Below are 14,138 nucleotides of genomic sequence, written 5' to 3' on the forward strand. Positions count from 1 at the left end.
TATGCACCATCACATCATTAATTTCAAATTTGAAATTCAATTTTACATATATAGCATACATTTACAACTGTTAGTTTGAAAAAAAAAATTAATTTCAAATTTGAAATTTAATTTTTACATATATAGCATACATTTACAACTGTTAGTTTGAAAAAAAAAACTTTACACTGATAGCACATAAACATCTACAACTACTTGTTTAAAAAAGAAAAACTTTACAATGACAGTGTGTAAAAATTTAATCTACATATTTTGTGCCCAATATAAAATCACAATAATGTGGGATATATGGCAAGTGGTAAATTAGAGTATTTCTCTTACTCTTTCTTTCTTTCTTTCTTTTCTCTTAGAGAACCTCCAAACCTTACTAAAGAAATCGATAAAGACGTGGACTTGACCAGTTACCGCGACATACCCTGTTGTCCGACTAGTGGAATATCCCAAAAAATATTGGGGAGAAAACACCTTTAAACCAATAATTATCTTTCAAAAAATCGTCAATTATTCAACCAACTGGCTACGACTCACCCAAAAAAGCCCTTTTTAGCAAGCTTCACTATCAACATAAGCCCACTAGCCCAATCCCTATGCTGAACACCCCACCGGCCTCTGCAACACGACGACGTCTTCGCCACTGGCCTCTCCCTCCCCTGCCCTCCGCGCGATAACCTTCGCCTCTTTGCCGAAGGAAGCAATTCTTCTCAGTCTCTTTTCTCCCACCCAATTTGCTGTTGCTTTCTAGGGTTCCTGAGGAGACAGGTTTGGCCGAGAAACAGGTACGGAGATTGGTAATTTCTTGCTTTATCTTTTGGTGTATTTTTGTTACGTTGATTTGGTACAGTGGATTTTACTTGATTCATGTTCTTGTGGGATTTTCTTCGGGGGGGTTGTCATTGTATTTTTGTGAATTGTAGTAAAGCAGGAAAGCTTTTGTTTGATTTGGTCCTGTGCTGAAACCGGTCGACTCGGAGAATTCGGCGGCTTTTTTGGACTCTGTGACTCGACCCACCCTGAATTCTTCGAGTTTGGGGTATTTGCTACCGACTCCGAGTCGACGACCCCTACTGCGAAGAGTATTTGGACAATGGTTATTATTATTTTTTATGATGCTTTAATTAAAACTGTATTGTTCCCTTTTGAGCCCTAGGGGAAAAGGGGAAGATAAAAATTGGATTTTGGTATGTGGGTCGGTCACTAAGTTCATTGGGTGGATTGGGCTTAGGGTTTTTGTGTGCAACTGCTTGTAGTTGGTTTTGGTTAATTTGGGTTCCCAACATTTTTGGATGGAACTCGGTAATTCCTTTTGTTTATATTTAGTTTCTGTAATGTGGAATGCCGTAGAAATTTTGTATCAATGACTATAGCTTTGGTTTCTTGTGGATTTGTGTTGATGAACTTTTGCTATATTTTGAAGGATCGAGGCATTGTTTTCTGTGAATAGATAGAGAGAGACCGTTGTCTTTCTCTGTGTCCGGCTGAGAATAAAGAGGTAGTAATGGCTGGTTTGTTGCCTGGTGATCCTTCTCACCATGGGGTATATGAGGCTGGAATTTATAAAGGTTCACAGGACAAGCCAGAGGAAGGTGGTGGTAGGTGGTACTTTTCTAGGAAAGAAATTGAAGAAAATTCCCCATCAAGAAGAGATGGCATTGATTTGAAGAAAGAGACTTATTTACGCAAGTCATATTGTACATTCTTGCAGGATCTAGGCATGAGGCTTAAAGTGTAAGTCTTTGCTCTGAGGTTGGCCAATTTCCTATTTTTTACTTGTAGTCTGCCTGTAAAGTTTAGCAATTATCTGCATCTCCTCTTGACTATTTGGTAGTTGTCTGTTTATTTTCTTGAAGTATCAGATGTCAGAATTTTAATTTGATGATGTGACAGTCAACCGAAGTAGTATCTCTAGCAGTCATTATTTGACCATATGCTCTAAATTAATTAATCTTCTCAAGATATTGAAACCCTAAAATAACCATACTGGTGTGCTTTCTTATAGTTGGACTTGAATGCTTTTTTCTTTGGGAGCTTATGTTTTATTTTCACAATATCTAGTGGTCGAATCAGATGTAGATTCTCATTGCTTTACATGATTATTTCTTTTAGGTAAACATTATGACCATGTTAATTTGATGACCATATAAGAAATACATCGCTTTTGGTGCCTTATCTGAATAAGCTTGGCATGAATATGTAATGATAAATAGTAGGCTAAAGCATTATGAATAAAAATTCTTTTTAGTAATCAACTGCTGATTAAAGACTAACCACCTATTTGGTTGGGGGGTTTTGAGGGTAATCAATGGGTATGACCTTTAATGATAGTGATTGATAGTGTTTTGTACTCTACTATGGCAATGAATCTATCGTAATGGAAGACATAAAATTCTTCAATCACCATTTCCGAGTAAATTGGACACTTTGCCTCTCATTAACCACCCAACCAAAATAATAGGAAAGAAACACTCCAAGATTTGTCCCCGTCTCTCTATCTCTCTTTTTTCTACTCAGACTCCATCTCCATTACCCAACTCTCCTTGTTTTACCCACTAGCTTGCACTCTTGTCTTACTCATCTGCTCTCCCACCAAAGTGAATAAAGCAATGCGAGCTTGAGAGATGTTCTATTTATTTATTTATTTTTAGTTTGGTGGTTGTTGAGGGGATTCCGTAAGGGATTTTACAAAATTGGATTAAATTTGGAAAAGGTGTAGCTGGGATGTTGCATATCCATGGTGACTTGATATCTTGAGTGGCAGTTGGTGTTGATGGTGCTGGTTTTCATATTTACAGAACTTTGACCAATTTCAATTGAAAGTTTGGTTTTATTATGTTTGATGGAGGTGATTTGAAGAGTTTGAGAGAAATTCTTGAAGTTTGGGAAGTATGGGTATGTGATTTTACAGAATAGGTGGAGATTGGAGGTGATTTTGCAGGATCTCGATCTGGAAGCAAGGAAAAATTTGAAGGGAAAAAAAAAAGAAATGAATTTGTGGACTTAAAAAAATTAAAGAATACTTAGTTGATTCCCATTGCAATACAACTACCAAACAAGTGAAAAGGAATAGCCAAAACCTATTACCGTTGAGGACCTTTTGATATCCATTGCCATTGTCATTCTGGAGTATTTACCAAACAGGTGGTAAGTACCACCAATAGTGAATAGGTGGAACCTTTCCATGAAAGTTCTGCAGCATAGGCTAGTTTCTGAAGGAAAATTGTTTAGAAGCTTGTCTCGAGCATTAGTTGACCACAAGATTTCAAGAATCCTCCCTTCAGTAGTGATTTCCAGACCTTCTGAAGCTGACATGGAGAGGAATAGTTTCCCTTGTATATAAAACAAAGTGGAACAGTTTCCTTTAGTTGTATATAATACAAAGCTTGTACTTATAGGAAAGCATATGGTGGTGGTCAAACAAATTGGTTCATCATGTCAAGTTGGGTGACTTCTTTTTTCTTTTTATTTTTCCAATTACTAGTTTCTGTAATCAGGATGATCAGAAATTTGGTGTTTGATGAGTGATGCATCCTTGTGATACCTCAAAAACAAAGAAATTGTTGTTTTACTCCAATAATCTTCAATGTCTTGAGTGAAAGAAAGTTCTTAAGGTTGGATATGAAAACTTTAGAACGCTAATCCACTTTCATTAGGCAGAATATTGATGTATCTTGTTGCAGTAACTGTTATCATATTCCATCTCTGAATCAAAAGCGGTAAATGAGGGTGAAAATAGTAGCATCTTTAGTTAATATTTTGTTCCATGTGGTAATGCCATTATAGAGCACATTCTTGTATATGTACGATGTACATAAGGTTAAATAGTCTACACCACAAATGATTTGTAGTGTCAGTGGCATTTCTGACATTGTAGCGTAGAATTAATGTAACTTATATTGAAAATTTTTTTTGCCCTGAAGTGGATTGGACAGAAGTCCATATCTGATGTCAATTAGATGCATATACTGTATAAAAGTACAACAAGTTGAAGTTCAAGGATTGCATATTATGTTTTTGAATCCACTAATTGGTGCTACCATCATTCTTAACTTGCTTTGTCGCATGGGGAATAGGAATACACGTTTTTAAATTCTGTTTTATCTTCTCCAGTCATTTTGATTAATGGATGGTGTAGGTCTAGTTAAACAAGGACTTTTTAAGGAGTATTCAGACATGTATAGGGAAGACTATGAATCATGTGTGTGCTTTACCTACTAAAAGAAACTAGTGCTCTACCTACTTCTAGAAACTAGTGCGCATGGAAGTTTTATTGTTCCCCTTAGTATATATAGCAGTTGATTTTTGTATCTGGATTCCATGTTATATGCTTCAAGTTGTGAAATTCCACTGGCATTATGCATAGGTATGGCCCCTTACCAGAGAAATTTCTCGTCAAAATCAAAAAAGAAGAAAAATTGACGTGACCATAATCATGCTAGATACATATTCTTACTAATTTGTAGTCAACTCATGAAGAATTTTTATACATTATTATTTTTACTAAATTTTTTAACTTGTTTTGTTTTTGCCCATGTTTTTATATTTTGTTCTTGTTTTCTTCGCTATCTTTTGTAGTTAAAGATAGAATGATGAAAAGGTAAATAGGATAATTAATAGTTCTAAATTACTTAACCATGTCAGTTGCCGAAGTTAAAAAATATAAATCACGTCAACATCTTCAAGATCTTGCCTCTTGAAATCTGTTTTTGTAGAAGCATGATTAGCAACAGTTGCGTCAAGTCATCCTTAAGATGTTTATACTTGATGTAGCGATTGTCATGTAGCTTGCAAAGACATATCTTCTTTGGACACCTGAGACCAATAAGTTACTAGTTGACAAAATTTTTGTTTTAAAAAAAAGTGTTCTTGGCAGTCCTTTCTTGTTTTCTTCTATTTTTATTTTTATTTTTTTTAATGTTTGCTTTGTGATTTTGAGTTACATTGCTACGATAAATAGTAATTTTGTCAAATGCTGAAGTAGTTTGGACATTAGATGCTTGAATTCTTTCTATGCACAGTATGTTTACTTCTATAAATATCTTAAATTGAACGTTTACTTGCTTGTGTAATTTTGGTCCTCTTTTCCTTGACCTTTTGCTTGCTGTGTTGGATGTTTCTTTAGCTATTTAGTGTGTGTAATGCATAAGAGTTCTTAGCCTTCAAATCTACTTTTCTTTGCGTTTATTTGTCGTAGGATCATTATGGTGGTAGTTGGATTTACAAATTTGTTTTGAGTTGAATCAAGTTTGGAGAAGTAGTATATTCCTTCTTCCTTTTTTGCCATATTCTTCTATATTGATCAATGGGAGGAAAATATCACCATTTTTGTTCAATAAGATACCAAAGTGGATGGTTGACTCATTTTATACTAGAAATAATTGCAGGAAATCCTTTGATAACATGGATTCCTATTTCTCAATGATCTTCCGCGATCAAGACAATTGGCTGAATCCCATGAAACCATTTCATAGAAGTTCATTGATATCTTCTTTTTATAAAGCAAATCGACTTCGATTCTTGAATAATCCTCATCAATTCTGCTTTTATTGTAACACAAGATTCCCCCTTTCTGTGGAAAAGGCCTATATCAATAATTATGATTTTACGTATGGACAATTCCTCAATATTTTGTTCATTCGCAACAAAATATTTTCTTTGTGCATCGGTAAAAAAAAAAAATCCTTTTGGGGGGAGAGATACTATTTCACCAATTGAGTCACAGGTATCTATCATATTCATGAGCACAGTACGATGAAAGTTGTAAGCTGTCTTCGGGGGGGAGTTATTGTCTATCATTGGCCTCTATGGTAAAATCAGTCGGGAGGCCCGAGAGGCGGTGGACAGAGTGGAAGAAGGGAGGGGATTCTCGAACACAGAAAGGGGACCACCCCCTCTTTTTTATTTGATTCTGTTGGAATGTCAAGTGTTGCAGCTGAATATTGATACATTGCGATCTTTTGCATTGCAGGCCCCAAGTAACAATTGCTACTGCAATTATATTTTGCCATCGTTTCTTTCTCCGTCAATCGCATGCAAAGAATGACAGAAGGGTGAGTTGCTTTTTCTGCTCCAATCCTTTAGACTTCTATGCTTTATATTTTTTTTTAGAATTCAGCATCAAAACATTCCTTTGTGATTGTTGATTTTCTAGGTGATTTGGGAAATTACTAGATTGTACCTTGACATGCAACTTTTTGAGCTGTAATTAACTTATACTGGACCAATGAGTACTTGATTAATAATTCTAATTGTGCTCTAAGCTCAGCTGATAAGCATTTTTTGTTGCTATTCTGGGTTTTGTTTTAAAATGTTATTTGAAAATTGCATTTATATTTCTGTCAATACGTGCACAAATGTGATGCTTGTATGTTGGAGTTTTAACTATTTTAGCTGAAAACTGACTTGCTTAAGTTCGTACTTTCTTACGGCATGTTGTTTGATTTTCTTGTTATGATTTCTGATTAAAAAAGAATCGAAATTAGGTGAAGATAGTGCGGACTATGTGAATGTACATGTTGTAGAGACATAATTAGAGCATGGAATAGTTGCAATAGGGGCCATGTTGGACAATAACCCCAATGGGGAAAACGTTGTAGTTTCTTAATTATTAAATTCCTGTTGGACGTATAACTTTTCATCTTAATCTACAAGAAGATTTGAAATTTTGAAAAAAAAAATACAAAGAAAAATTAGAAAATTAAGAGAAGAGGATGGGTTTTTGTAAAATATTCTGTTTTCTTTGTTTTCCATTAAAAGAATCTGGTTGGACTTAAAGACCATATAAACCCTTGTATAAACTTACAGTTAATGTCTTCCCAATTCATCGTTGCGGAAGAACATATGCTTATCACAAATTTGCTGCTAATAGGTGCATGTTGTCGTATTAGTATATCTGTCATAGAAAGTGGTGATGGCTGCTTGAAATTTTCTGTTTTTATGCTGTTATTAGTATGTGTGCTAGTGGGGATTCAACTAACTGCTAGGATGTCTTGTAGGATTACTAACTTCTTTCTATGGGCTGGTTCTTGATGATGAAAATTTATTTTTCTTTTTGTCCAGATTCTCCCTCTCTATACTCTTTTATAATGCCTGAAGTTTTTTGTATGGGCTATATTGCCTGCAGTGTAGCTATTGTTGATTTCTGTATTGGTGCTGAAAGCAGATTCAACTATTTTAAAAGTACCAAAAGAATTTATCATCTGAATAATGCTTCCAATACATTAATCTGGAAGTTGATAAGAATTGTCTTCTACTTAAATTATTATCGTTTGCAAATAACTATTCAATCTAACTTACTACATGTACCTAATATATTGGGCCTCTATTAGACTGATTGGTTCTGGGTAGTAAGGGTAGGCGCAGTTTTCCATGAATATAAATATGTGATCAGTTGGGCATGCATGAATATGTGCACTGTTAAATCACTATCTTAGAGATTGTATTCTGATGCTGCCATCATGTTTGCATATATGTTCGAATTCCATATGAGCTTTTGGAAGTACAAACGATAATAGTTTAGTCAAAACAATGATTAATAGCTTGTTTGCTTGTTTTGGAGAGAGTAAATCAATGCTGAGAAGCGAAGTATGTATTGCACTGGTAAAAGCACTGCTTAGTTTTGTGGAAAAGGTCTCATGAAACGAAATATTTTTCTTTCTGTTCCTTAAACGTGTTTGATTAGATTCCATAAAATGGGGTATTCGAAATGGCTTGGTTTATTAGTTTCAAAATCCATCATATACAAATTATGGTTCCCAATTTTTCACTAATAAGAATCCTTTATTCATTTTACAAAAGTCTGCAAGAACATATGTAAAGTTTTGCTTGTAGCTGTCTTCAAAAGCCCATCCAGGTGCCTATTAATGTAGGCACAGACTTACTCAGAAAAAAGATACAAAACAATTTAGCATCATGTAAGGTGTAAAAAATTTGTTTCAATGTGACTGTCTATTCCTTTTGCATTTTGTTATGAATGGAGTTAAGCTCCTAAATGTTTAGTAGTATTATATAATTGTGCCTCTTAGGTCCCGCAGCTAAGCAGTCTCTTAATTTTTTCTCTGACTATAGCTCTTTTATATTAAAAAAATGATGTGCTAAGACATCTTCCAGCGTAGTGCTGTTTTTTAGCAGTCTAAAATCTGTGTCATATGGTTGTGCCTCTTAGATCCAGCAGCTAAGCAGGCTTTTAAGTTCTTTCTTCAATTATAACTTTTTTATCTTTAGAAAGAAGATACTGGCATCATCCTATTTTATTAGTCTAATGGCAGGTTTTTAGTTCCTGCACTACTGTTTTGCCCATAAAATACAGCTTGCATTATCCTTTTCTTATTTCTGAGACTTTTTTGCAAATTAGATGCCATCCTTGTTGCATAGCATGTGAACAATTTTAGTCTTAGAGTGAATTTCTTCCACAACTGCCCTATTGTTAATTTCTCAAAGGATTTTCAAGTGAACATTCCCTGTATGCCTTCTTTGCTTCCACTAGTGTTGGGACTGATACATTGGATCCAGCTATTGTGGGACAAATTTCTTGGTCTTATGATATTCCCATATGATAATCCCTTAACATTCTACAAGTGTCATGTTAAGTTCTTCCACAGCGTATCTTTCAGTATTTAGCATGTAGATGAGTATAATTCATGTAATATATGTCTAAACTACAGGTTAAAATCGCAAGTCCTTGTTAGTGAATCAGTATTGATCTAGATTAATTTGTTCATGTAGTAGTCGTGTCAGAACTGAGAAATATAAAATTGTTGCTGACTAAGTCAATCTTCATTATTATTTCTGTTTAAATTAAGACTCCATTTGAATGGAGGGAAAGTTGTTTGGGAAAGTAAAGTGTAAGAAAATGATGTAAAGGAAAATGAAAATTATTTTCCCATGCATGTTTGGCTATGAAGAAAAAATTTGAAAGAAAATGGGAAGTTAGTGGTAGTTGCTGGCAGTTATTAAAGTGTTCTGTGTTGAACTCTCCATTTTCCTTTCAAAATCCTACAAAATTTGCAGGAGATGGAATGCAGGAAGTGTAGGAAAGTGGAAGAAAATTTTTCAGCTTTCCTGCTAACCAAACATACATGAAGGAAAATATCACTTTTCGTCACTTTCCCACACTTTTCCTTGCAAACAAACACTACCTAAGTGGTTATAGTACAAATCTCCTGACTTTATCTAACCAAACAAATTACTTCCTTAAGTACTGATATGTTCGCCAAATTTTGTGAATCTATTTTATTTTCTTTTTTTTTTTTAAACAAATGCAAAAATATGATTGGTTCTGCTTTTAAAAGCTTTGACCTAAAGTGCTGTGAACTTTGGGGAATAGTAACTGGGTCCAATCTCTTACTCTAGTTTGAGAAATGTTGGAAAAAAGGGTAGGGCATGGCAGCTTCATGAGTTGCAAAATATAGGTTTGTAGCATGTGCTGTTCATGCATGTAGATAATTTATTCAGTTTTTGTGCAAACCTAGATGGGAATTTCAATTGTATAATGAGTTGGCAGAAGTTGTAAACCTGAAAAAAAGGGGAAAAATTTTGGGCTCTTGACAATTACCGGTTCATGCCAAAAAGAAAGCAGAAGCTGATAAATATAAATGGCTTATGAGAGTTTATATGATTCTAAATGAGTCATGACGTAGTGATAATGCAATTTGTGGCTAAGAATTGAGAGATACATCAAAGCATGACAGACATAACCACAACTAGGATTTAGACATGAAATGTATTTGACGCAATATGCCTTGATTACCGAACTCATAAGAAAAAGAACTAGCAGATAATAACTTTCAGTAGCAACTGAAGTGAGTTTTGTAGAGTGAAGAGAAGCAATGTGGCTTCAGCACTGTTTGTGGAATAAATGGAAAGTTTGATTAGTTATGTCTATTGAAGATGGTAAAATTTCCATTTGGGTGGTAATAGGTGGTCACTAGGAGAATTACCAGGCTTAAAGTTCTATAGATTGTTTATAGAGGGAGAAGCATAATGCAGAAGTTCTCCATTGAATTACGGTTTAGAATTTGTGCACTTTTTTGGCATCATGGAGCAACTTGTCTATTCTGCAAAGTTTTACCAATAGCTTGGGTTAAAAAAAAAACAATGGAATGATCAGAACTTTTTTAGGTGGAAGATCAGGGGTTATGTTATTTAACTGGTTTTGATTCGATATTCGATCCTGGTAAGTATAGTGCCGGCCAATTATTTGTTTGAGTAGCTGTTGGATTTATGAAAACCTTGGGATTTGGTATCTGTTGATGCGTTATTAGATCATAGTAATGAAATGAGATTCAACATAGAATAGGATTGGGTACTTGTTTGAAGGAATAAATATTGATACTTGACAGCGAAAAGATAATTCTCCTTAACCCTTTGTTGGATGCTAAGTGCAAAATTTACATTCACATTTGTCGGTCATCTATCTACTGGTCAAAGCTAAGAACTTTGGTGATTGCTTTAAAGATGAATGCCAAATTTATGGATGGAAATTAAGCCAACTGCCCAGAAAATTAGCTTGAATTTTGAATTTCCTAGAATCCTTTATTTTGTTTTTACTATTATTAGTTTTTTTTGCCTGATTTAGTGGGTTCCAAAGTGTTAAAATTTTTGGAAAAGTGAACCTAAATCTGGAAGGTTATTAAATGTGTGTGTGCAGTTTAGATGAAAAGTGTGTTTAAGGCATGGTTAGACAAATGTTTATTATTGTGGTTTTCCTTTGGGGAGATGAAAAGCTTTGTGCAGCAACAAGATTTTGAAGTTCATGGACATAAATCATTGTTTCTGGCTTGAATTTTCTTTTAATTTGCTATGTGATCTTTAAGATGCATAATTTTCTATTTATTAGCTTTACAAAGGAAAACGAAGGAAGGGGACAGAGCTTCCCTGGCCTACTCTTGTTTCATTGTTCTCTTTGTTCAAGCATATGACTGATTTAAGAAATAAGGGAACCAGTACCTTTGACAGTGTTAGCTTTTCATTCAATCATGAATATCATTTCTGAGTTATCCTGAATTCTTTTGTAGACTATAGCCACCGTTTGCATGTTTCTCGCGGGCAAGGTTGAGGAAACTCCACGGCCTTTGAAGGATGTTATACTTGTTTCTTATGAAATAATTCATAAAAAGGATCCTGCAGCCGTACAAAAGATAAAACAAAAGGTAATGTTGGTAGTGGTCTTTCATTGTAAGATTTTGCCTATCGATCTTTGAATGCTTGAAGTGTCAAGTCTCTCACGTCTTTTTTGCTAAAACATCCATCATGCAGGAGGTGTATGAACAACAGAAAGAACTAATTTTGCTGGGGGAAAGGGTGGTTCTTGCAACTCTTGGTTTTGATCTTAATGTGCTCCACCCTTATAAACCCCTTGTTGAGGCAATAAAGAAGTTCAAGGTTGCTCAAAATGCCCTAGCTCAAGTTGCATGGAATTTTGTGAATGATGGGTATGATGTATTTTATTTTTCATAATTTTCTGTGTAATGCCCCTCGGCCATTCTTCCTCCTTTTGACCCGGGAAAGCGGCATGCAGGCTTCGGACGTCTTTATGCTTGCAATTTAAGCCCCATCACATTGCAGCAGGTGCCATTTTCCTTGCTGCCAAGTTCCTAAAAGTAAAGCTCCCATCTGATGGTGAGAAGGTTTGGTGGCAGGAGTTTGATGTCACCCCACGCCAATTGGAGGGTCGGTGGCTTACCTTACTTTGAATAGAAGTGTTATAGGTCTGGTTTGTGATACTAAATAGTTAACCATCCTTGTTGTCAAGGATTAGCAAAACTGGTTAATAACCATCCTTGTTTTCAAGGATTAATTCACAACATCAAAACCCTGTAGATATTCCTAAGTTAAGCACCTTTCAAATTAAAATTAATATTCTGGTGGAGTTCAGAGTAATAAGGACGGGAAGCAGGATGGGGCAAAATAGAAAAAGAACAGGGTGGCATTACCTGACTGAGAAGAACACTATGCTTTTAACTTCTGTTTTATAATAAAACTGTCTTGTGATTATGGGAGCTTTGTTTATTGCAGAGGTTAGTAATCAAATGCTGGAACTCTATGAGCAAAATAGAGTGCCACCTTCTCAAGCTAGTGAAGCAGAAGGTAGTGGCGGAGGTACTCAAAGGCCTCCAGCAAAAGCTCCTGGTGCCAGTGAAGAGACTGTTGTGAACAACAGTCATTCTCAGGGTGGTGGTGCTACTTCAAAAGCAGGATCCTCAAAGTCAGCATCATCCAGGCTCATTGCTGATCAGTTGCATTCTGATAATCATGTTGGGCCTACAAGGTCTGCTCAGAATCGAAACAATGCTAATTCTGAAGCAAATTACCCTTCAGAACGAAAAGGAGATGGTGAGATCATTGACAATCAGCATCATGACAGAGAGTCGTTCCCTTACCCTGGGAATGCAGGAGAGTCGCACAATACAATGAGGTTTGGTTCTGAGGGACACAGTGACGAAGATCAAGATAGGAGCGAAGGAAGAACTGAAACTAGAGATGAAGGTGATTTGAAAGACAAATATCATGGTCGAATATCAGACTACAAGGATGGTGCAGTAGGCCAGTCACCTCAACAAGGCATAAAGTTAGACAAGAACAAGCTGAAAGCTGCACTGGAGAAACGGAGGAAGTCACGGCCAGAAGTATCTCGGAAAACCGATGTTATGGATGACGATGACCTGATAGAAAGAGAACTGGAAGATGGTATTGAATTAGCTGCTGAAAATGAGAAGAGCAAACAAAGTTGGTCCAAATCTTCGAGCAGGCTGGACCATGACAGCTCACATCAGTTTAAGCATCATGATGATGCTGGAGATGGACATTACCCAGTAATGAAAGGCCATGGAGATGATTTTGACAATGTGGAGGAAGGTGAGCTCGAACCATTTGATAATGCTGACCGTGGGTATCAGTCTCCAAAGGCAAGCAATCGGAAGAGGAAGGTTGGTAGTCCTGCTGACAAGCCAACAGAGGGTAAACAGCGGCATGATTACATGGGAACCCATAACCATAGTCACCACGACTTTCCAGAAGATAGAAGCAGGCTGGGGAGGCTCGGTTATTCGGAAAGGGACCACAAAAGGCATGTCCAAGAAAATCACGTTTAAATGCGTCATTGTGTGGATGAAATGCATTCTTGCGGTTATGGTATTTTCTTCTCTTCCTGGTTGAATTCCTTGGAGAATCTTGTGATGACTGGAGAACCTGCCAGCTTTTCTTCAAGATTAATCATGGTACTTGCACTGAGTTTGGGATGGTTTTGGATCAAGTCCTGTATGTCTTCTGTTTTCTCCAGTCATTTTGAGGAAAAAAAATTGTACAAGGATGGATCTAAGATGATAATTTAAGTATGGAGGGACTTGCATAAGGTCCATTTTTCTCCTTTTTACCTCCAATCCTAGTGGGAATTTTCGATCTATTCATAGATGAGGCGAAGATGACAATAAACAAGTGCAGAACACTGCAACTGAGGTGGCAAATGCTTAATTCATTCACTGAGTCTGGTGCTCTTATTGAAGATTGGCATCATGTTAGACTAATTTTTATGAGAACTTTGTATGATATTATCCCATCTGCTTCCATAATTTATAGTCTGAAGGCTAAACTATGCTGTATTATGTTTCGTTACAATCTCTGCAATGATGAATTTCGCATTTATACATTTATTTAGTTTTTGTACAATTCTGTGATGGCATAAGAGGCACATCATATGACTGATGATTTCGTTCTTCCGACCATTTAGTGCAAGTGGGAACTTTAAAAGGACCATTAGAAAAGAGGCACATCATATGACTGATGATTTCTTTCTTCTTACCATATAGTTTAAGTGAGAACTTAAAATGGCCATTCACCACGCCGGGGGCAAACGAACAAAAAACTCACCAACACGTTGTTGATCGAGTCTTGGAAGGTGCTGAGGCTTCTAAATATGTCCCTAAAAAGATAGTGTTTATGGCAACGATATTTGAGGAGAACTCAGTCGGAATGAGTTGGTAATCAAATACATTATTGTTGTTAGCCGGCCATTACTGTTTAATTATATTCTACCAGTCTTAATTGAATGTTCAGAAATAGAATTTCTCTGCCTCTATTTGAATATTTGAAACTTAATGGGGATCATTCGATGTTTTCATAATTTCATAATGTTATCTTTCAAAATA

At 35.9% G+C, this 14,138-nt stretch overlaps 1 protein-coding gene across 2 annotated transcripts; it reads left to right on the plus strand.

Moving 5' to 3' along the window:
• The first annotated feature begins 514 nt into the window (after window positions 1–514).
• Window positions 515–13,639, plus strand: LOC113690311 (cyclin-T1-3). Of its 2 annotated transcripts, XM_027208155.2 has the most exons (7): window positions 515–776; window positions 1,415–1,725; window positions 5,963–6,044; window positions 11,010–11,144; window positions 11,251–11,426; window positions 11,513–11,664; window positions 12,010–13,639. In XM_027208155.2, exons 2-7 carry the CDS (start codon window positions 1,496–1,498, stop codon window positions 13,083–13,085), a joined length of 1,851 nt encoding a protein of 616 aa, XP_027063956.2. In that variant the 5' UTR covers window positions 515–776; window positions 1,415–1,495; the 3' UTR covers window positions 13,086–13,639. The 2 variants fall into 2 exon arrangements, with proteins under 2 accessions (XP_027063956.2, XP_027063957.2); XM_027208156.2 differs by lacking the exon at window positions 515–776 and having other exon boundaries at window positions 1,699–1,743.
• The last annotated feature ends 499 nt before the right edge of the window (window positions 13,640–14,138 follow it).

This window comes from Coffea arabica, chromosome 5c (genome assembly GCF_036785885.1).
Source record: "Coffea arabica cultivar ET-39 chromosome 5c, Coffea Arabica ET-39 HiFi, whole genome shotgun sequence".
Classification (NCBI taxonomy): Eukaryota; Viridiplantae; Streptophyta; class Magnoliopsida; order Gentianales; family Rubiaceae; genus Coffea; species Coffea arabica.

Coding starts and splice junctions, on each gene's coding strand:
- LOC113690311 (XM_027208155.2), top strand. CDS start 1,496: ATGGCTGGTTTGTTGCCTGGTGATCCTTCTCACCATGGGGTATATGAG. Junction 1,726..5,962: donor CTAGGCATGAGGCTTAAAGT/GTAAGTCTTTGC, acceptor TTTGCATTGCAG/GCCCCAAGTAACAATTGCTA. Junction 11,427..11,512: donor TGGAATTTTGTGAATGATGG/GTATGATGTATT, acceptor AGCGGCATGCAG/GCTTCGGACGTCTTTATGCT.